The sequence below is a fragment of the Gallus gallus genome, chromosome 11 (genome assembly GCF_016699485.2).
Source record: "Gallus gallus isolate bGalGal1 chromosome 11, bGalGal1.mat.broiler.GRCg7b, whole genome shotgun sequence".
Classification (NCBI taxonomy): Eukaryota; Metazoa; Chordata; class Aves; order Galliformes; family Phasianidae; genus Gallus; species Gallus gallus.
Genome location: NC_052542.1, coordinates 4,892,875 through 4,917,318, shown reverse-complemented (window position 1 = coordinate 4,917,318; position 24,444 = coordinate 4,892,875). Strand labels below are relative to the sequence as shown.

The 24,444-nt window shown below is 42.6% G+C and overlaps 1 protein-coding gene and 1 long non-coding RNA gene across 6 annotated transcripts in view; one reads left to right on the top strand and one right to left on the bottom strand.

Moving 5' to 3' along the window:
- The window catches only part of TOX3 (TOX high mobility group box family member 3), a 245,318-nt gene that overhangs the window by 72,876 nt on the left and 147,998 nt on the right, over window positions 1-24,444 (bottom strand). For 3 of the 5 annotated variants that reach the window (XM_046899430.1, XM_046899432.1, NM_001277138.2), the window contains one exon: window positions 5,943-6,018. In XM_046899430.1, coding sequence (XP_046755386.1) covers window positions 5,943-6,018 — 76 coding nt within the window. Of the gene's footprint in view, window positions 1-1,267; window positions 1,801-5,942; window positions 6,019-24,444 lie in introns of those variants that run through there. The other 2 variants (XM_046899431.1, NM_001277137.2) reach the window with 2 other exon arrangements.
- LOC112533269 lies at window positions 267-22,446 on the top strand. Its single transcript, XR_003077239.3, has 3 exons — window positions 267-1,482; window positions 16,326-16,498; window positions 21,492-22,446. It is a non-coding gene; the product is annotated as an uncharacterized LOC112533269 (long non-coding RNA).

Here is a 24,444-nt window from a genome sequence, read left to right as displayed (position 1 = left end):
TCAGAAAGCGCTGTAAGTTCCCAAAATTAGTCGGCATCTCTGACAACGGCGAATATTTACACTGTGTTTTAGAGCTCTTGAAGTCCTTAGCAGCGTTCGAGGTTAAGGTTGACGTTTCATCTTTAATTCATGCTCCCGTGTCTCTCTGTATTAACTACTAACAAAGCAGCATGCTAATGGGGCCGGCGCCGCGCATGCGCAGTGCTGCTGCACGCTGCGCGAACGCCGCTCTGCATCCCCGCACCGTACGTGCGCGCACCTCGGGGGGGGGGGGGGGGGAGCAGCCTGCGAGCGGCACCGACGGGCTCCAACGGGGCAGCAGCCGAGAGCCGGGTCATAAAGAGCAACAGCGAAAGGCAGTCGCGACATCTAGTTAGGAGGAATTCCTCTAGGAGAAAGTTTTATTCAGCTACTAATCCTCTTCACTTGAACCCGAGTTATTCCTCCCTCTGAAAGCGGTCTTTGCGTTCCACCAAACTTCGCCTGGCTATTGGGAGAGGGCTCTAAAGCAGCCGGCGGCTTTTCGTGCGAGTTCAGCCTTAGCGCGGCACCCTTTCTCCCAGCATCTCGCCCGGCGCCTCACAAAAGGCCCCAGAGGTTGGACAAACACAGCACCAGGAAAACACGGCGTGAAAGGGATCTTTATGTGCATGTGTGAGGGCCCGCTGCTAATAGCTCAATGTGCTATTGACACATCGCAGTGCAAACAGCGAAGTCTTTGGCAAAATAGCGTGAGTCACAGCGCCGTTCTTAACTTCGCCTTTCGCACATGTGGGTAATTTGTGAAACAAATCATCTCCGTATTATTAAAGCGCATTTCTAAAGGAAGGTAAGCCGCTGGGGAACCACGACTGCTTCCGACCGTAACAAACTACACGCGCCGCAAAGAAGGCGTGAATAGATAGAAGTGGTACCGCAACTTCTTTGACAACCCCGTCGCATTCGGGCGTCCGTTCCCTTTGGCGCTGATGCACTTTTAGCTAACGCCCGCTCGCTCCCGTCCCGCAGGCACGGAGCCGGCATCGCGCGGAGGAGCAGCGCCGGCGCCGTCCCTTCCCGCCCCGCGGGGCTCTCCCCGACCCGCGGAGCCGCAGCGCGAAAAGTTGAGCGCGTCCCGGAGCGGCGCAGCCGAACGCCCATTGTTCCGCGCCGGGCCGGGCCGGGCGCTGCGCCCGCCGGGGAGCCGAGAGCGCGGCTCCGGAGCTTCCACGGAGCCCCCAGCCCCCCCGTCCCAACCCGAGGAACGACCGAGCGCGGGGTTAATCACCTTGTTGTAGTTATAGTAGCCCAAGCACTGGGCGAAGTCCAGGTTGGAGGGGTCTCCGGGCAGCGAGCCGCCCGCCGCGGACGGGTAAAATCTTACATCCATGCCGGTGCTTTGGTCCCAGAAGTGCACTTGGAGAGCCGGTCGGGAGCTGCGATAGATCCACCTTCAGGTGCCTTCCCCGGGGCCGGGGCAGTGCGGGGATGCGGCGGGCGCAGGTACACGGGAGGGGGGGAGCGGCGGAGCCCAGGTGGGAGCCGTCCGCCCGGCGGCAGGAGGGGAGGCAGGGCGGGAGGAGGGCTGCCTGTTTTTAAAAGCTCGGTGCCGAGCCACGGGCTTCGCCTCCGCATTCAGGAGCAGCTGCTGTACACAAAGGAGCCACGCGCCCGGCGCGGACGGACGGACGGCCGGCCGGAGCGCCGCAGCCTCCCCGGCGGGTGCGGGGCGGGGGCACACAGCGCGGGGCGGCAGCGGTCCCGCCGGGCGAGAGGGGGCGGCGGTGGGTGCAACAGGGCTGCGCGGGCCGGGCGCGAAGTGCCGAAGGAGCCGGCGCCGCGCTGGCAGCGCTCCCCGGGAGGAGCGGCCGGGCCCGCGCCCCTCCCCGCCGCCGCCCCTCCCGCCGCCCGCCCGCTGCCGCCCCCGGCGGCCGGTGTGGGGCCGCGCCGCTGCTCGCCGGGCTCGGGCGGCCCATGGCTGCCCCCGCTCCTCGGAGGGCGCAGGTGAGGAACTTTCCTCGCGGCCCGACTCGCTGCCCTCGTTTGGTCTCCGTGCAGTGCACTTTATCGATCGGTACCGCTGCCTCGCGAGGAGGGGGCGGTCGCAGGGGGAGGCTTTCCTAACGCGCTGCCAGGAGCGAGACTTTAACGCTGCTGCCCTGCAGAAACCTTCCTGACCTCCCGAAGACAGGGGAGGTCTATCCAAAAACATCCCCTAATAATCCACGTTTGTTCAACCAGAGATGCTGCGCACTGCAGCTGTACCCACCGCAACGTGTGGGGCTTCCAAGTCCAGGCATCTTGCTCCAGAACTCTTGAAGGAAACGCTGAAGCAGTAGGAAAGGCCACATAGCTGTAACTTGTGCCCTGCAAGGCAGGTGCAAGGAAGAAAAGGATACAAAACATACCCTGCACTCAAGGCTTCAAAAGTTCTGTGATGGGGAAAGAATAGCCCTTTGGCTCCAGGGCAGGTCCTGTGCAGTTAAAACCCAGCTGAAAAGGTACCCACAGCTGTGTTCAGTTTACTCCAAAACGGCCATATGCCACCACCACCGCACGAGGTTCAGCTGCACAGCATCCCAGCACCTCCCTTAAAGACCACACTGTTGCGTTGCTGCAGCTCCAGCAGAGGATGGCTGCCCTGGGCAGCGCTGCTGTCCCAACACTGACCACAACCAGGTCTGCACTGTGCAGATACATGGGAACAAACGGCAAAGCAGGCAACAAGGACACCATGGGAAAGGGAACATCTTCCTGATTCGATTCTAAGAAATGTTACTTGCAAGATTTATTGCAGCACAAACATTGTGGCAAGCTCCTGCTAGCATCGGGAGCGCCACATCAGAGCATCAGGGATGCTTATTTTGGGTGTGGATTCAGAAGTGTCATAATCTGAAGCCAAGAAAGATCTCTAAAGTGATGTTTTGCTCTAAGAGCAAAATTAAACATAACATGGATATACATCTGTATTTACATGGAGTATTTGTAATCTAGCTTTATAGAAAATTGTGCGTGAACTGGTAAATGCCTAAGCAGAAAAGAAAGCAAACACATGCAGCCAAATACTTAATCCAATTGCATATTCATTCAGCATCAACCATTCCTAACCAAAGCGAAAAACTGCAAAAATGTGCTCTGTTGCTACAAGGGGAATGGTTGAGGAACGCACAGTTGAGTGTTCCCACAGGCAAACCCCATACCTGTGGCAAAAAATTATTTATGCTCCTTAGAGAAAGCAATTGTTTAGAAATGAAGACAGCCAAGTACTGAATCTGCTTCAGAATGCACCACTGCATGGGAGCATTGCTCCAGTAGCAGAAAAGTGGTCACACATAGGCACAACAAACTCTTTTCAGTATTGAGCTTGGGCTAAGAAAGCAATCCCTGCTTTGCTTTATTTGTTAGGTGGCAAACGTTTCTGCAAAACAAGTGGACGTGCTGGAATAAGCAATTCTCAGGTAGCAAAGGCAGAGGTGCCCTGCTATATAAATGTGGGCATTTCCAGACCCCCTTGCTCTGGTTCTCTAAACTCTTCATGCAGTCTGAAAGCATGCTCCCATGGAATTCAGAGGGAAAGTGCTTGAGCAAGGAATAGCCAGCAAATGATTATGAGTTTAGGATTTGATCTCATGGTTGTATTGAAAGGAGAACCTAAGTGTGGCAGATCCATGCAGCATACAGCTCTGTGCTACACACAACCTGCAGAGCACTCCTGCTGGGCAGGCAGGCCTGGGGTGGTCACCTGGAAGCTCTCCCCCCCTGCCAGCCCAGCTCCAACAACAGGGCAGGGCCTGCAGGGCAGGATGCGGGGCAGGATACAGGGCAGCTGCTGCCTTGGAAGCAAGTGATGGGACAGTGTTGCAATGGAGCATGCTGCTTCCAACCCTGTTTCTTCTGAAAAGAACAAGTATAATTGGAAAATCCCAGCATACTCCACCTCGTCCTCAGTATGGAAGGGAGTCAGTATGAAATTGAAATGGAAAAAATAGTCAGATATTAGTTTGTCTTTAATTCCAGCAAGGTAAGATGCTTATCCACAAAATATTACTTGGAGAAAGGCTTTGAAATATTGCATATTTTTACATTTAGGAAACTAAAACACAGAAATACGGTGGTTTTTGGAAGAAAAAAAGAAATCCAGTTCCTGACCATGATAAACTGGGATCTCTGCCAATTCCAAAATTCAGCATTTTGCAGAACTGGTAAGACTGCAGCGAAATTAATGGGTGATTTGAAGAACAGAAGAGAAACTGGGATAGATGTGCTAATTTGTTTTTTCTCTTTAAACAAAATATTATGTTTTATGTGATAATGCACCAGAGGGAATTTTACAATCTAAAAAATTAACAAGTGTGTGTTTTCCTTTCTTGACACCTCTTCAATGTAGTTTATTAAATAAGTAAACTTGAGTAATCTCTGCTAGGCTTTAAATCCATACACATGAAGTCGGAGCTGGTTGTTAGGAACGAAGTATTTATCTCTGGAGTACATTAAAGATAGAAATAAGAGCCAAAGAACGTTTATCTTTCTGTGCATATCATCTGAAAGGAGTCCAACAAATTCTCTCAAATCATTCAATTTGAGATCCCTCAATAGAACTCCTGTTTTGGAATTCTACCTTTTCTTTCAGAGCAGTTGGAAGCATCAAGTATTCGCAACTTGAAGCATTGCTCTTTTCTGATGATTGAATGACAGTAAGCATCTGCCCGCTCTAAGCAGGGCACTCCAGTAGTTGCTCTGGTACTGGGCAGCCTCAGTTTCAAAGAAACTTTCTGAGAACTTGAATAGAACTGGAGTGAACTTGAATAAAACTGGACCGTATGCCTACTAATGCCAACAGTGATGATTCAGGCAGTCACACACAGACTGTGACTTTGTTCCGTCTTCAGCTATACTTTCTTCTGAGTCATCATCACAACTCATTTTTAAAAGCCATTAAGGATACTCAGACTGCTTTTCTGATGGAAGAGCAGAAATTGGACTGGAGTGAATCAGTCACATAGAGAGCTGAATGTGTGTGCACAAATTCTCACTGCTGTCCAGTGCAGCACTTGCCTGCTTGCACAGGTAAATACCAATGTTCCAGGTGCTGGTGATTTCCACACCAGCCTGGCAAGCCCTTTTCTCTGTACTAGGACACAGCAAGGCAGCACAACACAATCAGTGGTTATGGCTTATTTGCTTTACCCAGCAATCCTCGCTGCTACCTCTATGGGCATCCCAAACTGCATTATTGTAAGGTCTTCATCAGGCTCCCACTCTGTAACATAAACCCCATGCCACAGGTTCAGGCTCATTCTTTTGAAGCCAAAAGCACCTGGTCCACATCTGGTGGCTCCTGTATGGCCTGGGTGGAGCGAGAGGAGGGGGAAGAACACAGCATCCTCATGTCACCTGCTGAGGAGCAGCACCTGGCCCTTCCCACCAAAGCAGCCATAGAGAATGAAGAGGCATAAAACAAAATGAAAGGAAAACAGGTGGAGAGAAGATAGAGCACCAACCAGGTTTGGTTTAGAAGGCAATCTATACCCTCTTAGAATCAATAGGAAATCCCTTTAATTGATTGCAATGGGTTGTGAATTAGACCTGTGTTCTACTTATCAAGTACAGCTGCAGAGGATCAATGATATTTTGACTTGTTCCTCAAAGCAACAAGTGTAGTGGTAACTTTTGGCTAAGAAAAAGCACAATTAACAGCATATTAATTCATTGATTCATCCCACTGACATCCTGTTCTCCTCAGTGTGTAGGGTCAGCTGGCATTCACAAGTCATCTTATAGGCAGGAGTACTCTACATAAACAAGGCAACAGAGCAAAAACTTATTTTGTTTGCATTAGTTAAGCTCAAATATTCTCGATACCTCTGCTTCTCAGCAAGTATCTCAGGCAGAGATTGATAAATACTTATTAGTCACTGACCACGTTTCCTGAAGTAAAGGAGAGATGGGAGCAGCCACATCACCTGGAGACCTGGAGTTTGGTGCCCATCTGCCAGCTGGTCCTTTGCCTCCTCAGTCTCCATTGCTTCATGTAGAAAACTACAAATCAGATTATATATTAAAAATTATTTTTGTAGTCATTCCTTAAAAATGCAGACCATTATTTAAATACCCAAACAGAGGGATTCAGGGGAAAAAAAAGAAAGAAAGAAAGAAAGAAAGAAAGAAAGAAAAAAGCAAAACTGAAAGTTAATGGTTTGTTAAAATTCTGTTTCTTCTGGGCTGGAGTTGAGAAATGCGGGATTTTATGGTAATGGGAAAAACAAAATGCTGAAGCTTTTCCAACATTTCCATGCACCTGATCTGATGCTTCTGTGCATTGCTGAAATCTCATTTTACCTTAAGTGTTTCACAACCTCAACCCGCATTTGGCAATTTTAACCTTGTTCTAACAGAAAGAGAAAAAAAAAAATAAGCATTCAGATTTATTGGCTGTTTACAAAGCACAGACAACCACGAAGTTGAAGCATTATTTCTGTCTTAAAGCAAAAAGGGTTTTGTCGCTTTAAAGAAAGTATTCCACCACGCTCCAAAATAACCTGTGTGTAATGGATAATATAGGATTACTTTTTGACAGCGTGAATATCCTGTTGCTATTGACTGCAGTGCTACAGTATCCTGACACAGTAGTATACAGCTATTGTGAGATAAAGACCTCGTTGAAAAACAAACTGACTGCAGTACTGCAAACAGAAAAGGAACTGTCCCGTAATATAAAAATTAAATTCTTTAAGAGAACAATGACTGGAACAAAGTGTCATTTCTAGAAGCAGCATTAAAGAATAAAGGCTTTGGCTGAAACTAAGGGAACGTTGCAAGGTATTCCTTTCTTCTGCAGCTGCCATTTTAAAGCAAGGTGGAACGGCCTGCTTAGAGACAACGGTAGATATATTTTGTTTTATGTTACCTGTTGATATAAAGCCATCACTGAGTTTCTGGGTGTTCTTTTGGTTGGTTGGTTTGGTTTATTTTCCCCTCTGGCCCTCTTCACATTCATATACTTACAGAATCTAAACAAATAGGTTTATTAAAAGAGGGGCAGCTACTGTTTAAAAAATGCCTGCAACCTTTCAGCAGAAAAATGCTCATCAAAAGCAGCCCAAATTCTTCTCTACATTTCTGCGTTAGTCTTAAGGAAGTCGTCAGGAAGAAACTTTCATTTTGCAGTAGAATCAAATCTAATTACTAAAAGAATTATTTTAATGAAACTTATCTGAAAAGTCTTAGTGAGATATGGTGAACAGTATTTCCTGATGAGAAAGGTTACATTTAATCCTCATCACTGCACCAGATTCGCTCAGATGTGTTTTTCAGTTTTCATTTCACCCAATGTTCTATCAGGCAATTGGTTGTACAATACAGTAACATACTACAGGGGGGCTGCCATCCCCGTGAAAATGAAGTGCAATGAGATGCTGGGCCCCAACACTGCTGGGAAAGAAAGGGATGACCTCTGTAGGACATCTCCCTGACTTTTGTAAGCAGGGATGGCCATCTGCTCTCGTCTTCTTCCCCAAGTTGCCACTTCCCTCCCTGCTGTTGTGCTGTGGGACAACATATGCAAAGCTGCTGTTCTCATGCTCCTTGCTAATGAGCCAATGCCCCATCATGGTACAAATGCCACCTTCTACCAGCACAGGTACAGGACATGGTTTAGTGGGGAAATATTGCTGATAGGTGGACAGTTGGGCTAAATGACCTTGGAGGTCTTTTCCAGCCTCAATGATTCTATGATTCTATAATGTAATCAGTGATCAATGCTAGAGAACATATGAAGATAAACAAAAAATTATCCACCTTTGATAGGGCTGTAAACAGACAGCTTTACTGGGATAGATCAGATCCATGCAATAACTGAAAATGATCTTTCAAAGGACTTGCTGGTTATTCCTTGTGTCTAATTAATGCAGTCCTCTGCAAGCCTATTATTAAGTCCAGTATTAACAGCAAGAAGATTCTAGCTGAGATTCAGAAAACAAGCCATTTTTTGGTAAGTACTGGTACAAAAGACTTCGGGATTTAGTAATACACACATACATAAATTCATCAGATTAAAAATGAACAAACAGATTTCTAGAAGTATGATCTAGGGACTGCAACTTTTCCAAACAGAACTGCAGTGCTTTTATTCAGGAGACTTAAGCTCAGTTTACAGAGTTGAGCTCTTTTTCTGATGCTTCAGTGGAGTGGGTTTCCAGCATTCAAAAGCTAAAGACAGATTTCACCCAGTTCTCTAGACTATTTCCCCAAGCTTATAAATAGTACGTACTAAGCTTATCCTTGTAGAATCAGCCCTCGTTTCCACGAATGGCTAATATTTAATAAAACATCTGATCACAAAACCAAATCTAAAAAGCAGTGGTAAAATAACACTCCAAGTTGCTGCTAAATACAATGTGTTTTGATATAAGTCCATTTCAACTCCATTTATTTCAGGGTTCTACAGCAGTCAGAATAATCAATGTGGAATTTTCCATGCGATTTACACATTGCTTTTTAAAATGAATTGACTGAAACAAAAAATGTTTATTTCTGCTGCCTCGCTCGTTTTCTAAAACACATTCTCTTTCTTTTAAAGTGAGAGAACGACCTCTCCTTCAGGAACAATTTTCTGAGACAGTGTGTTTATCAAATGGCTTCTCTGCTTTCATGAAAACAATTTATTTTCACTGAACTCTTCAAGATAAGCATCGAAGTCAGGAAGAATGTACAATGACATTTATAATTACATTCAAAAAACAAATATTTTGCTCAAAGAGAAGTTTTGGATTTTTATCTTCTTTTAGCGATATAAAATATTTTTCTTCCTCCAACATGCCAGCTAAAGATATTTTCTTCCTGAAATTACAAAGTGTATTTTCATATGCATGGAAAGAGAAGCCTGGGACAGTAATCTTCTCATAGAAAGGCTACAGTATGCATCCTAAACAATGAAAGCTGTAGCATAATCCTTACAACCAATTTGCCTTCCCTGCCCCACTCTTCGGAAATAATCTGCAGGCAAACGACAGGGAGAGCAGGGGGATTCGTGACCCTGCACAGCCTCCTCCAAACACACCCATATGCTCAGTCCTGCAAAATGGACAAAACAATTGTCCCGTGGAATGGCACGTCCACCTCACTGGCTTTCCTCCCACATTCTCCCCTTGCTCAGAGGGTTTCGTAAGCCCTACAGCTCTCTGCAGAGCCTACAGACACTGGCATGGTGTCCCCCCCCTCCCTCCCCCCATCTTTGGGGAAATAGATCTTGCTTAAAAAGCTCCCCCTGTTTCCCTTGCAGATTCAGCTCCAGTTCCATTTTCAACTACCAACAACAAAAGCTCAGTCATGCCAGACAATTACTGCTTCCTGCTATATTCTCAGCTGCCACTGAAATCAAGGTAGTCCATAATATAGCTCATCTTTCAGGACAAAGCAGCCATAAATTTATCCCTATGGTGCCTGTATTTTCTAATGTAAATTCAAAAACTACCTATGCAAAAGCTGTCCGTGTATGTATTTAGGGTTTCTGTTTGGGCTGCATGGAAACATGAGTGTTACTGGGTTAAGAAGAAAGTCACCAGTAGAATGCTCTTTAATGTGTGGGAATTCATTTTAGAAATAAAAATTTAAGATCCGGTTCATTCCTTGTCAGTCAGACATCCCAGCTTTCATTATTCCATTTTTCAGTGCATGGAGTTGGTTCTCATCATAAAGATTCTCTGATAAAGTTCTCCTCTGGAGACACACTCTTTTTGTAGGCTCAGCTAGTGAAGAAATATCATCCATTTGTAATACTCATCAAAGAGAAGTGGAAAAAAATCAAAAGCAGCTGAAAAGAGACTGTGTTTCACTAATATACACCGAGGCTTTATTTAAAATAGAAAATGTTAAATTTGATCAAATATCAGCCCACCATTCAGAGTGAAATAATCTCTTTTAATTTGCATGTATCTGTGTGTGCCAAAGAGAAGCGTGTTTGCTTTCAAGCAGGTGCACATCCTGCTATGACTAAATCTCTAACTCATCAAATTGCTTTACCAGTGTGGGACATGCCCTTTTTTCTGGAACAGCTTCAAGCATTTTCCCCAGCATTTCAGCCACCTGTTTACTGAGTTCATACTCCAAAGGAGATGCATGCAATTAGAAACAAGGAAATGAAAATAAATGACCTTGTTTGTTATAAATAACAAAGAGACTCAGCAAAATTAATGCAGTGAAGCCTGACCTTGTGACCTGAAAGAAAGAATCACCTCATTCCTTTGTAGCAGGCTCACAATGCGCCAGCACCAGGCATTGTTATGCAGCTTTGCTTCTTTTGATGGATCTTAAAGGAGTATATTCTAAATATTAAATGTTTTACAAGTTAGATTAGGAAATTTGCATTAAAAAGCATGATGAAACAAAGTCAAGAGAGCAACGCTAAAGATTACCACTGCTTTTTTCAAAGAGCACAGGTAAGTCCTGAGTGTGTTAGTTCCCTATATTACAGTGTTTTTCCATTGGAGAAAAAAAAGTGGAATTCCAGGTACTAAAGAGAGATGGAAAATGTCTCCTTTGGTATTCAATGAACTGATCAGGAAGAAAGTTTTTAATTACCCAACTCCAAGACAAGGAAACATTTTTCCTTTGTAAATTCTGTGTGCGACGATGATCTGATGTGTAAGAAAAAAGCAATGCACTTCCATAGCTACTACAGAAAAACCACAATTTTTTTTCATTATCCTTTGATTAGGCGAGCAGAAATATCTCCTTTTGTACAAAGTCTACTGAATAACGTTTCTATGGGGTACATTTTCACTTCTGAATGATTCATGTCATTGTGGAACAGTGTCCAGCTGTAATGGAGGGCAAGGTGTTAGAAATTTGTTTCGCTGCTTGTCTTTGGAGGTAATGAGAACATACAGTTGTTTTTGTGGCAAAAAGAACAGTGTGTAATTACAGTGCTGGTTGCCATCCTGTCACTCTCTAAAACAAGTCCCTTATTAATGATGCAACTCGGAACTGCTGCAGAAATGAAAGGATAACACATTTGCATCTCACTGAAAGCAGAGCTCACAACAGGTATTGTTTGACAGGGATTTTTCCAAAACTTGTTTTCCTTCTTTCTCCTCTCACTTTCCAGGGCACCCACCCAGCAGGCTGCAAGGCCCTTGGTGCCATCCAGGGCCTCAGCTCTGCAGGCTCCCCTTCTGGGTGGGGCAGGGGATGAGGAGGGCAGCTCCTCCTGCAGCATCCACAGGGCGAGGGGCATCTCATCTCCTCCCACCCCTCTCATCATTCCTCTGAGTAACAAAGCAGGGGGTCTACATGCCATGGAGCAACTTCACCCCGTGACAGGTTCAGTGTGACTCACCTGCTCCCCTGCTTTTCCAGCAAAAGGTAGACCCGAGCAAGTAATTTCCAGCAGAAAAAATAGTTGCTGAACACTGCCTCCCATTATGTTTGTAAAGTCAAAGAACATCCCAAGTGAGAAGGGACCCTCCAGGATCATTGTTGGGAGCACCCAAACCCCTCCCCAATGTCTGAGAGCACTTCCCAACACTCCCTGAGCTCCAGCAGCACAGGGCTGTGCCCACTGCCCCAGGAGCTGTTCCATGCCCTCTGCCCTCTGGTGAAGAACCCCTAGCAGTACTGTCTTCTCAGCAGACCTGGAGCTTCCCACACAGACTGAAACCGCTCACATTTCTGAATGGTGCTCCATGAGGCCCCACAGAACGCCAGCCTGGTGAGCTGAGCCCAGTCAGTAAATTCTGATTCTGTGGCATGGAGTCCCCATAGTAGGAGACCATGCCGGCCTACAAATTATATGTATGTATCTCTTGAGAAAAGCCGAGACTGAGTTTCTTTTGTTGGTTCCTAATGACATCAGCAGTCACCTTTGTGAGGGACAAGTAGAAACAACTGATCATCTCTTACAAAATCTCATGTATATCCATTCAGAATGACCTCTAGATGAACATTCTCCAACAAGCAACTAAAAATGTACACATTTAATATCCGCCCTGAAACTTGCTCATTGAAGCAAATGGGGAAATTCAGCTTAAAAAGCTGAATTTTATTCTGGGCAGAACAAAGTCAGGGCTCCTAGGAAAAGTCTGTTAGCTCCCCCACATTTTCTTTATTTCAATTTCAGTATATGATGGCTTAAATGAGGAAAAATAATATTGTAAATACTACATTGCTATGTATTTATTCAAGAAAGATCTCCCTGATAGCTGTGAGCTGCCTGAACAATCAATGAGGAGAAAAATTAGAAAAACAACCAAATAAAACCAACAGAGAAGGAAAACTGTCAATTCCACTTTGATTTAATTTGCATTTAAGCAATTACCAGAAAACTGATACTGGACTAATTAATAATTCTGCAAGACCACAGCAGCTATAAGAAGCTATTTTCATCATGCCAGGTAGATCTCCAAAGTTAAATCCAATAACTTCAGTCCCACCTTGGTATTATTTACAGATAGAAGAGTAACAATACTGGTCCTGCTAAATGAATTTCTGCATGTAAAGGAAAACTTGCACAGCCTCTTTAGAGATGGCAGACAGTAGAAAAGAGCAGAATCCTTTTCCATGCCACAAATGAGCAGCGTGATCTGGCTCAGCAATTCTGGCCCCTTCTGGACTGGGCTGTGCTCCAGCATGTGCTTTAGAGCCAAGCTTCACCTGAGACAGCTGAATACAGGCATTTTTTCACTCTTTCAAGCTTCCCAGACTCGTGCTGCCTCCTTCAGCTGATCACCTGAATTCAGAGCAATTACTGCCATTTTAAGCCCTCTGACAAGCTTACTACAAATTGTACAGACATCACAACCATGTTAAATGTACAGTTTAGATGTGCAAGCTGGTTGTGCGAGCTCTACCTTTGGCTCTGCACGACACACTTGAATGCCCTTACATTGCACTGGTGGGACACATCAAAGTGTTCTGGCCTTTCTGTAACAGTAGCCTAACCAGGATATTAAGGTAGGTGAAAGACACAGTGGTGTTACATCCAAGAATCAATACTAGTCATGGTCAGCATGCACTCAGAGATATGTGAATAAAAACAGCATTCCAAGTGGTTGGAGATGATTAGTGTCCAAAATGAATGATATTACAGACTTGATTTAAAAAGAAGCAATTTTCAGGAGCATTATTTATACAAATTAGATGCACCAGTGCCTTTCAAATTCACCTGAAGTCAGGTATAGAAGGAGAACAAATTGTGTACTTTAATACTTGGTTTCTTCAGCTCTCAGGAAGGCAGCATCCTGCAGTGGAACAGCAGAGCATACATTTCTTGTACAAGCACACAGCAGGCACACACTGCCAGAGAAAACAGTTCTGGAGAACAAAGTTCCTGCACACTAACTGAGGCTCAACTAGTTGCTGGCCTTGCATATTGAAGGTGTCAAACTTACCATTGCATTAGGGAAAAGCTAAGAATTAACAGTTTCCTTCTTTCCTCCTCTGGTTTCCATCTGAGGAGAGGGTAAGCAATAACACAAGTGGTTCAAGAGGACAAAAAGGTGTCAGAGCCATTGTCCTCAGCAGGACAGCCCACACCAGCCACAGCCCCATGACCCACTGCAGGCACGTACAGACTCTGCACTGAAACACAATGCTCTGAGCACCCACAGCTCTTATGCTCCTTCATTAAATGTTCTGCCACTCCCTGAGAATGAGAGGCTTTATAGAAAATCACATTGTCAAGTATTCCACTGGTAAACAATATCTGATATATATTAAACTGGTTTATAGTAGTCATCTGTTCTTTTCAAGATGTGACAGGACTTTGAATTATTTGCTCTATCAGCTGTAGTAAATTCCCCAGTTCTGCTGTGCATGGCAGGCTTGCGGAAACACCCCTGACAATGAAGTGAGCAGAGAACTCATACATGACAGAATCCACTAAGCAGTCTATTTTGGAGGACAGTTGGGCCTCAACAAACAATCCTTTCTTCTCATTCTATAGAGGAGCTGCACTGGGGCCTACTTTGGCCATTAGTCTAAGGAAAGCCTTTGTTGAACATATAGCTGCTTCTCACATTGAAAGAATAAATCACATTCTTATTCCGAGTATGTCTTCACTGCATTCACTGATGTGAATGTTGTTCCATGGCTGAAAAACTGGGTAAACAGCTTGCCCTGTGCCGGCTCTGTGCTACCGTGGCTGCCTCGCTAGCTGAGCAACCCAATTGAAAGTGGGCCTTGATGTGCCTCTGAGAGCCACAGCCCTGGGTTAGAGCTGCAAGCAGTGCATCCTTTCTTCGGGGTTATTTTGTTCATCAGGCTGGATTCACAAAATCACAGAACTGGAGGGGTTGGAAGGGACCTCTGGAGATCATCTAGTCCAACCCTTTTGCTAAAGCAGATCCCTGCAACAGGTTACACAAGAAAGCATCCAGGCAGGTTTTGGATATCTCCAGAGGAGACTCCATAACTTCTCTGGGCATCCTGTTCCAGTGCTCTGTCACCCTCAAAGGGAAGAAGTTCTCCCTCATGTTCATATGGAACTTCCCATGTTTCAGTTCTTTGCTCCAAACTGGGTCACAGTACAGCAATTCAATAGTCAATCACCTTTACAATGACATGCTACTCTCTGCTCTTCAGTGTGTGTCACCATTTGGTATCAACTTACATTTTTGCCCATCTTCATATCCTCAAAGACAAGAAAAATGGAAGATCCAGGTTTTGGCAGACCATAGGGACCTCTGCTGACAGCTTCTATGCAGACAGTCATCTTTGGGTGAGCAGAAGTGGTCTTGCATGATACTTGAGCTTCAGTCATTCAAGTACAAGATTTATAAAGCTGGATTTGATGTGGGAAGTCTGGTGGGAAGGCTCCCATTACCAAACATGGCACTGCAGCCACAGCTGAGCCTCTGAGCATCTCCTAAGCGTTACGACAAGCAGAACTCACATCAGCCTGTGGCACCACAGATAAAATCCTGCATTTTACATTTAAGCTGGAGTTCGCCTCCCTCTTATAAAATTAACATTCCTTCCTTTCTGCTTCCCATCTCAGTTAGGACTTTTCCATCAAGGGCTGTGCTGCCAAACAGAGCAAGGGCTGCAGGGAAGAGGAACTGCTGTTTCAGCAGGGAGCTCTCAGGGAGCACCCAGCTCTGAAGTGCTTTCACAATTTTTCATCAGAGCTACAAAAGGCACAAATTCCTATGCTGCGTTTTAGTGGGCGTGTGCATTTGTGTACTTGTCTGCACAGATGTGTAACTTAAAATAAAATTTAAAAGGAACACATAAATACTCTGATGACCCAGACATCATATAATCCCTTCTGCTACAAATGTTTTCAAACAGGGTGGATGGTAGACACACAAATATATTCAATATATTCGGTGAAATGATTTTTATTCTTTTCCCACACAACACGTTTGTGCTGCTAGGGAATTTGCTGCAGGAAATGTCCAGTGGCAATGTTCAGAATTATGAATGCCTTGGAATTAAAATCTCTATTCCAAAGTTTTTCCCTCTTCTCTCTTTTTTTTTTTTTAATTCTTTCTGTATAGCTCTGCAGCAAAATAAATTAAAAAAAAATGTTCATAATTATTTACAGAGATAACAGCTGGGTTTCTTAGTTCATGCTCCCTTGTTCTTGCATTTCAGAAGAGTTCAGCTAGCCTAGTAGCATTTATCCCGCCTGTTCCTTTCAGAATTATCTCTGACTCCATGAGATGACCTTTCATCTCCCTCCTCTACAGACCTGTTTCCTCTAACTTTAACAAATAACTAAGGTGTCTCTGACCTTGTACCATACTAATTTCAGCTTGGAACCTTGTCTGTTCATACAAAACTTTGTTTCTTTCTTTTTTTTTTTTTATTTTGTGTGTGTGCGTGTCTTAAAATTGCAGACTGGTCTCTTGAGCATTACCACAGCACTGTCATCTCTCACCGACACCAACCTATGTGAAGCCTCTGTATTTGCATCTCACAATTTGCCCTGATTCTACATTCCTTTTTTTCACTGTGGTTGAGAACTCTTCAGCCTTCTGCCCATTGGTTTGTCTGGTCTCTGAAAACATATTTGATACTTTCTTTAGTTGATTGTGAGCTTATGGTCTTTTCAGTTCTCCCAAGTACTGTTCCGTGTGCTTTTTCAGATTTTGAAGTCAGCTTCTGAAAATCACTCATCTAAAAAAATGTCACTGTGTATCTTTGTGTTCTCTCCTTCTAAGGAGGATTTACACACACCTACTATATGGAAGACTACATGGGATGGTACGATGATGAATATTAGTTAGCAGTTTATACAATCCAAAATTGCCTGTACAGAAACTCTGTATGTCTGATTTATCTTTCTGTATTTAGAATAGAAGAATTTGGGGTAGATTGCATATCACTGGAAGGTCTTGTTTTGACAGGTTATTTCTCCTTTTGGACTGCTCTACGTGTTAAACTTGCCATTAGATTTCCACTGGAATGGAATGAGTGTGCCCTCTCCATCAATACTCCTTTGCACCTACCTCAACCCAGCTGCCACGTGGTGCCCTTCTCTCTCCACAGCAAAGTAGGAAAAAGCACATCGTACATGAGGGTAAGGGAAACTGCTATGTGCAAAACTAAGGAGGCATAACTATTCTCTTGTAACTACAGACTATCTGAAACATCTGCTGTGACTTAAAATCTGCCAGGAATTAAACGTCTTCAACCATACCTCAAATCAGCAGGCTTTTCCAGCCAGCCACAATTTCCCATGACCTGTTCAGCATCTCTGTTTCCCCCTACGTGTTATAACTACTCCCAGAAATCTCTGTTGATCTTTAAAGTCCTGGATTTTGTCAGTATACAGAAATATATTAATTCCTTATTCTTTTTCTGTTTCTGTGTCTCCTTTATTTGTATTATCCTTATCTTCATTGTGAAAACTGAGTCAGAATGTTTAACACTTGAAAAATACATTTCTGTGAGTAGGTTACCTTTGCTATGTCTAAAACTCTACTGCTTTATCCGGAAACCTCATTTCTTTTGTATTCAGAAAGTCTTTTATCTTAGCCCTTTGAACAAACTTATTTTGTACGTTTTGCTTACACTCTTCACTTTGTTCTCTAATCTTTCAATCTTCCCCACCAGTTTTATCTTAGAGATGATTGACATATGGACTTCAACAGTCTCAACTGCTCTTTTATTTCTCCCAAATAAATATCTTTGCTGGATGGCAGGTGTAATTCTCCAGCTACAAAACTTTAGCTTTGAATTCCTCCAATTTTATTTTTCCGTATATACCTCTCCATGATCCCTGTACTTTTCTTTCCTCATGCAATTTTTGATGTAAGTATAAATCTAACTTGGTTATAACACCTCATATCAAGATATTCTGCCATTCTTACATCTCCAGTCATGCTATATTTATTATGCACACTATGAAGAGGATTGTTCCTTTTAGTCTATTCTTTTAAATTGTGTAAAGAAGCAATATTGCAATATTCAGTCTGTGATTTAGGCTACACACCCAGACTGAATTAAAGCTAGATGGAATGACAATTCAGGTACATTGTGTGTTTAAAGGTCTCTGTGTGAAAGAAAGAGAAATCTATAATATTACCCTCGGGATTTCAGGCAGTGATATTCCAAGTCTGAAAGAGAGGGAATAAAGAAACTGAAAAAAGATACACACCACTGACCAATCAATTGAAAAGTATGATAAATGGAAAACAGAAAACTCCCTGGATTTTCCTTGTGGGTTGATAGCAGTGGCTTTAGATAAAAAGAGAGAGCACTTATGAACCACTTTCTACTTGAGACATAGAAACTAGTTTTTCTGAAGGCATAACCCATGGCAGCAAATTCTTAGGTGGTGGGGAAAACCCTGCCACTCCCCAGGCTGCAGGCTGAATGATGGATGGCACATCTTCCAGCCATCCCACAGCCTCTCACCCCATCTCTGAGAAACTCACAGGTGACTTCTGCCTTGCTTCTAATTTCCTCTCAGCTCCAGGAGACCACTGGAATCTCTCCTCACCCAATGGGCTTTCTAATAATGTTAAATAATGATCAGCAAAATGAAAAAGAGTACCAAACTACAACCAAAACAAATGTGAAAAGCCAAGCCTGTCAGCCACGTTCCCTGCCCAAGCAGGCAGCCTAGCCCACTGGAAATGCTCTTCAGTCAGACCAAGGTGCACATTTAACCTCAGCACAACTTCTCCCAGATACTAATGGTGATACTTTTACAGTAAAATTCCTTGCAACAGGAAGATCGGAGCAGGCTTCACAAGCTTGGTCCTAAAGGACAGTAAGACGCTCTCCTCTACAATGCTTTTCTCAAACAAGTTGAGTTTATTTTGCAAAACCACAGCTCACCTTTTTAGTACAGGGACATTTTGGTCCATAAAAGTAAATAGGCAAATATTAAGTGAGGTGACTCAAACGTTTCCACAAGCAAAAACCACTCTTATTTTGTCAGAAAACAAAGTTCACTGTTGACAGAGTTTTATAAGCCATCTCACTTCACTTTGTTTTTCCACTTCTTTTTTCACAGCCCAAACTTGAAGGGCGATGTAACCTTGATGGCTGCCAAGGGCACGCACAACTGCTCAGGATTGTCCCTCAGCTCCCAGGACTTCCTTTGGCCAGGACACATGGAAGCTAACTCCATCACAAGTGCTGGTGGCAACAGGAAGCAGAGCATGGTGCATGTTAGGCATGTGCTCAGGATAAAGGGAAGGCCAAACTAAATCCCAGCCTTCCCTTTTTTTCTATGTGGAACACGCACAAATGATAGTCTCTGTTTCTTAAATGAGTCCGATGTATTTTAAAATATCAAAAAAGAAAACCTAAGAGCCTGCAGAAATTTTGTTTGTATAACAGGCACTGAAAAGTCCTGCCTTGATAGCTGAGTCACCACTTTTTACTATTTTAATATCAATTGCTACCAAGTTTCAGCAGCTGAAAAGGGAAAATGGAAAGAAATTCTAATGAGCTGGACAAAAACCTTAATATAATGCAGGAATTATATAGAATAACTATACAAAAACTATTTTTTTGTAATGAAAGAAATACATCAAAATAAATCTAGTTTTTCTGAAATGCTTAGCTGTTTTAGCTTGTGACTTCCTCTTTTTGTGTATAATTTAAGCCATATAACTTGATAGGGAAGGCACTGAATGGAGACTAGGAGCAGATAGCTCTATTCCAAAATGATGCACGTAAAGGTTGTATCAACGTTTAGCGGATAGTGCCCTAATTCATTACAGAATGGGATTCGTATACTTACACAGTAAAAAGCTCGGATTAGGCACACAACATAATTTCCATTATGTTAATGTTGCTTTAAAATATATTGCACAGAGTGCTGCAACAATCAAATTATCAATTATAATGTCTACTCAGAGTAGAAAAGTGTTGCAAACAGAGGGCTGATTACTGCTTCAGTACTTCCAATCTGCATACTCATTGTTTAGTACAGGGAAAACAAATTATCTTGTGTTGGCCCTAGTTCAAATTTAATTAAATGAGTGCAAAGCAATTATAATAAAGTACAATAGTATAGTAATGAAAGGAAAATAACTCATTAACCTATTAATCTTTATTTATGTTCCTCTCAAATAAGTATGTAATTTCTTTATCACTGCATCCCATAAGAAATAGGCTCTCAGTGCTCACGGCCTGCTTTAGTGGGGTTTATTTTGCTGAGGATCATTGTATGACTTCACTGTTACTATTTATACAGATTTTATTTAATGTGTCTGATTTTTTCTCCTCTCCCTTACACAGTATATTTTAAAACCCTTTCCCACATATCTGCGATGTAGATTATAAACCTGTTCTCACCCCTCTTTTCTTTTAACACTTGTCAATTCTGAAAGGTAAACCTCTCTAGGAGCACTGGTATGGCTTCTGTTGTTGCGTAAGGGAGGGAGCGCTCCCAGAACATCTGCTACAAAAGTCAGCCTTACATTAAGACATAAGATGAAGGCACATTATTTTTAAAAGGACATGACACAGCTATCTCTTTATGATCTATGGTTTTAACAACATACCCCATATTTTCAAATGTGTTTTCCTACTTCTTCCTTCCAAGTTTTATCTAAGTTGCTTGGTTGTTTTGTTATTCTCACAAATATCAAGTTTGAAGAAAAGCAGTATTTTTAGGCTATTAGCCAAGTATTGGATTACAGTGTATTTTAACCACGCCCACTGTATACTAGCTATCATCATTACCTAATCTGTACAAAAATGGGTTTGTTTTCATTTCCATCTTACATTCTGGTGTGTACATTTAATGTCACACACCAGTGCTTAGCTTATTGCAGCCGGGCAGGGTTGACTCTGTCCTTTCACTAAGCTGAGCCATGCAAAAGAAAAACAAACAATAAAACACCAACCTAAGCTAAGCACGGGGGAAGCAGCAAGATTATGAGCAAAAGCACGCTGCAAAAATCATTACCAAATAACTTTGTTTTTTAAGAGTGAGGAAAACAGTAACATTGCCATTAAAATTTTTTCAGCTAAATAAGAGAAGTAGAGGCAATACTGTACTGCAGACAGTGACATAATGTTATGGTGAATAGGCAAAATTAAACCATAAGAAAATTATATTAGAAGAATTATAGTTTTAAAATATAGCCTTCACTTCTGCATGCACAAATGTAATTACTGCACTTAGAGATGACCAGAGGTACCTGTGCAAAATAACGACCAGAAATACTGCTCTGAACACACACAAAGGCTGGATGAAGGCTCCTTCTGAAAGCTGGGAAATAAAACCCTCACAAAGAGTTTGCAAAGTCAAATGTCCCGAGGCTCTTTCCTTTCCTCTGCAGACCCAGTGCAGGCAGGGTCCAATTTTCCTGTCTTATAAGACTCTAGCAGAATAGCTTCCAAAAAGTTATTAACAGATTCTCTGAGAGGATTGTAAAGGTGCAAAATTACAGCTCAGATGGCTGAGAAACATACAAGTTCACCATATCTTTCTTCTTCACACATAGCAAAAAACTTCTGCCTTGTAGAGTATATTTCTGGTTTCACAATCTGCTGCTGAGAACTCTGTTAGCAAGAAATGGAACTCTTTAATCTTAATGACACTTAATGAATCACTCTATTCTTTGCACATTTTTAACACTCAGTTCTGTATTTCACACTTATTGCTCAGTTCTTGCTTTTATATTATCACAGCACTTGTGCTGCATTAATACAGCTCTGTGCAGAGCTGCGTGCAGAGCCCCTCAGTTGGGCAGTACAAATGGCATTGCTCATCGTGACATTGCCTCTGACCTGTTGGGAAGAGTATCAAGAAGTGCAAAGCCATCGCCAATAGGTGGCACATTTGCATTTTGCAGAGCCTAAGCGCTACAGTTCTTTTTGCTTGTTTGTTTTTGTTTATTTGTTTGCTTTTACAATGATTCATGTTTTAATTACAGTATTTCAACATGTGAAGTAACTAAATCATTAAAAAGAGGGAGAGAGCAAAAGGAAAAATAAAAAATCTGCCATGTACAATCACCAGAATCTCACACAAATTGTCATCTTATTCAGTCCAGAGTTAAGTACTTGTCATCAAGCTAAATTAATGTTTATCCTCTTTGTAGAGCAACCACTAGAGGGGAGTTTGACACTCGTGTTGCAAGTTCACAACTAGATACTGAACTGCGGGGAAATACGGAAGATGAGAAATCCACAGTAATTAAAAACTACTATCCTGCCAAACGCACAAATTCTCACCATCTTTCCAGATTACTGACTGAGATGATTTCTGGCTTAATAAAAGTCTGAATCCCGCTGCCAGCTGAGCTGACTTCGTCCAGTTTCCTGATACAGAAAGTGTAAAAAAAAAATGAAGCTGAGCTGAAGAAGAGAACGTGAAGCGTGCTCAGTAATGAAGACAAATAGAAAATAAAATTGGCTGAGGCTGGACTAGACCTCACAGCCACTGGGCTTCTACAAGCCAGAAAGCAGCAGGGAAGGAATCTTTCTCTTTCTCCTGCCTGCAAATCACTGGCCTAACATGGTATCCCATGAAAGTATACCGCTTTAAAATAGATAATAATGTCTGCTATATGCAGCTAAAATGTATACCTAACTGTCCATGATTTTTCCTCCTGTGTGTAATCTTGACTTTATTTAAAATGAATTCCTACTGTACCATGCACCACAGAGTGACAAGGTCAGATTTTCAGAAAGCATCGATGGGTATAATGCACATCATGGGTGAACCTTCCTTTAATGCAAAGAGACACAGTTTCATTGAAGTTACCTTAAACCTGCAAGATTTGGCCATTATCTGGAACATCAGACCTGCTGCAGAATGCGTAGCTGTGGTGGGAATTAGGACACAACCCCTCAAGTGTTTGGGCACAGGAGGTACAACCAACACACGATGACCTTCTGATACCCTACACCTAGCACTTCTGCCAGAAGTCTTCAAGTCTGATTGAGTCATCCTATTAGCCACACGCAGTCTGATCATAACACAGAATTTTTTATCACAGCATTATATGGAGACCGTCTAGTAAATAACAATAAAATGAAATCTAAAAAACCCAACAGTTTGTATGACTGTGGATATTTTTAGATCCAACCATATATGTCACAAGTAGAATATGTGTGTGTGTGTGTATTCGCAGACAAACCATTTTTTTCATAACTGTTTCAGATATACTTCCACTGATCTTCAGAATAATGGAATAGTGCAGATTCAAAATAATAAAAAGAATAATATATCTTTGAGAAGAAAGAAGTGAATACACTGCACATTGCTTGTCACAAAGAATGTATTTAATCCCTGCTCTTATTTATAGCATCAAAATGCATTTGACAGATGTAAGGATAGTAAAAAGTCAACAAACATGAGACAAAGACATGAAACAAAACCACTCAATTTAAATCAAACACTGTTTAAAGGGGCATTGATCATGTAAGTATATAAAGAATATATTTACAAGTTAGAGCTGTCACAACACTGCTGTTGTGCTCCATAACATACTGTTCACCTAATTTACTCTATCACACACCAGTGTAAATCAGGAGTTATTCCACTGATGACAATGGAATTTTTCTGGCGTTCTATTGATAAAAGTAGACTCTGTATCTGAAAACCTTCAATTAAAGAAATAATTAGTGTACACAGGTGTTGTTTTTCTCTGGTAATTGATGTGGAAGCCTGAATAGTTCTAAAGGCTGGCCATTTGCTTGACAGACAGGAATTTATTTTCCTCTGTAATGAGCACAATTTCACATGGATGGGCTTTTTTTTCTCCATAAAATAGAAATCTACATTGCAACATTCAATCTTGCTCAGCCAAAACCTCAAATGGCCCCAAAAGGTCTTCTACAACTCCACTGAATTTATGCAAAGTACTACAGCCATTGCCACTGCAAGAGGGCTGGAAAGCAGTAATTCCTGAATATTTGGAAATGTGCTAAGGCTGCCAGACACCTGCTGACGACTACCCTTGGTGTTCATACCTGAGAGCAACTCACAGACATTCCAGGGCAGGCACATGAAATAAGAAGGCACAACTACCAAAGGGCATTTCTTCATTATTATAACGGAATAATGAAAAAAAGTTTGCACACCAACTCTCCATCCTAGGCGTGGTTCAGCTTAGGACAAGAGCAGGAATGTGATGGCTGGTGATGGGACCAGCTATGCAGAGGACAACACACCTTGGCCTGCAGCTCTGGCAGCAGAGAGGTGAGTACTTTTGTCCATCATAAGAATTATCCTTAACAATGATGCTGTGAATTAATGTACAAATAATTTCTACAGCAAAACAAGATTTAAAGATCACAGTGGATTCATTGATCATGAGAAGTTCATGAGCCTACAATGCAACCATCACTCATACAAGGCTAAAGACAACTCTAAAATGTTTCACAAAAATAGTTAAGGAGCTGTGTCAATGCTCCCAGAAACCTGCTGGCAAACCTTAATCTGGAATATTCTACAGGTGATATTCTCTTCAATATTCTATATACTGAACTGGTTCAGATGTGATAATGAGATGAACACAGACATGGAAACCTAGTCTTACAAGGATTGCTCAGGAGCGTGCCAGCCTCACAAAGCAAGTAGCTCTAGTACAAAACCCTTAAAGTCACTATTTACGAAGTGTGATTCATCTGTTTAATGGTGACAGAGAATTCAGTATGTAGTCCAGATGGTAGCACAGCTAACAAATCTAGTCTGGCTTTTTGATGCAATGGACAGGCTGTCTGGCTGACACTGAGATAGGTAAATAGATTGATAGGCTGACAGACAGACAGACAAGGACCTTCTCTTCTTGATATGTTTTTTCTCTTAATACACACATTAGAATAAAACACCCAGGTATGCACAGACCTTAATAATCTAGACAACTAGCGTAGGAATAACCTGAAAGTATAGGCAGATTTTTATTTTGTATTTACAAGTTCAGTTGTTTCTAAGGTCCCTTTAGGAAAAAAAGGGCAAGGCCGGAGTTTGAAAGCCTACTCAATAATAGATCTTAAACTCTAAGCTAGAATAGGACAATTCTGGGCCAGCACACTAATTTGCCAGCA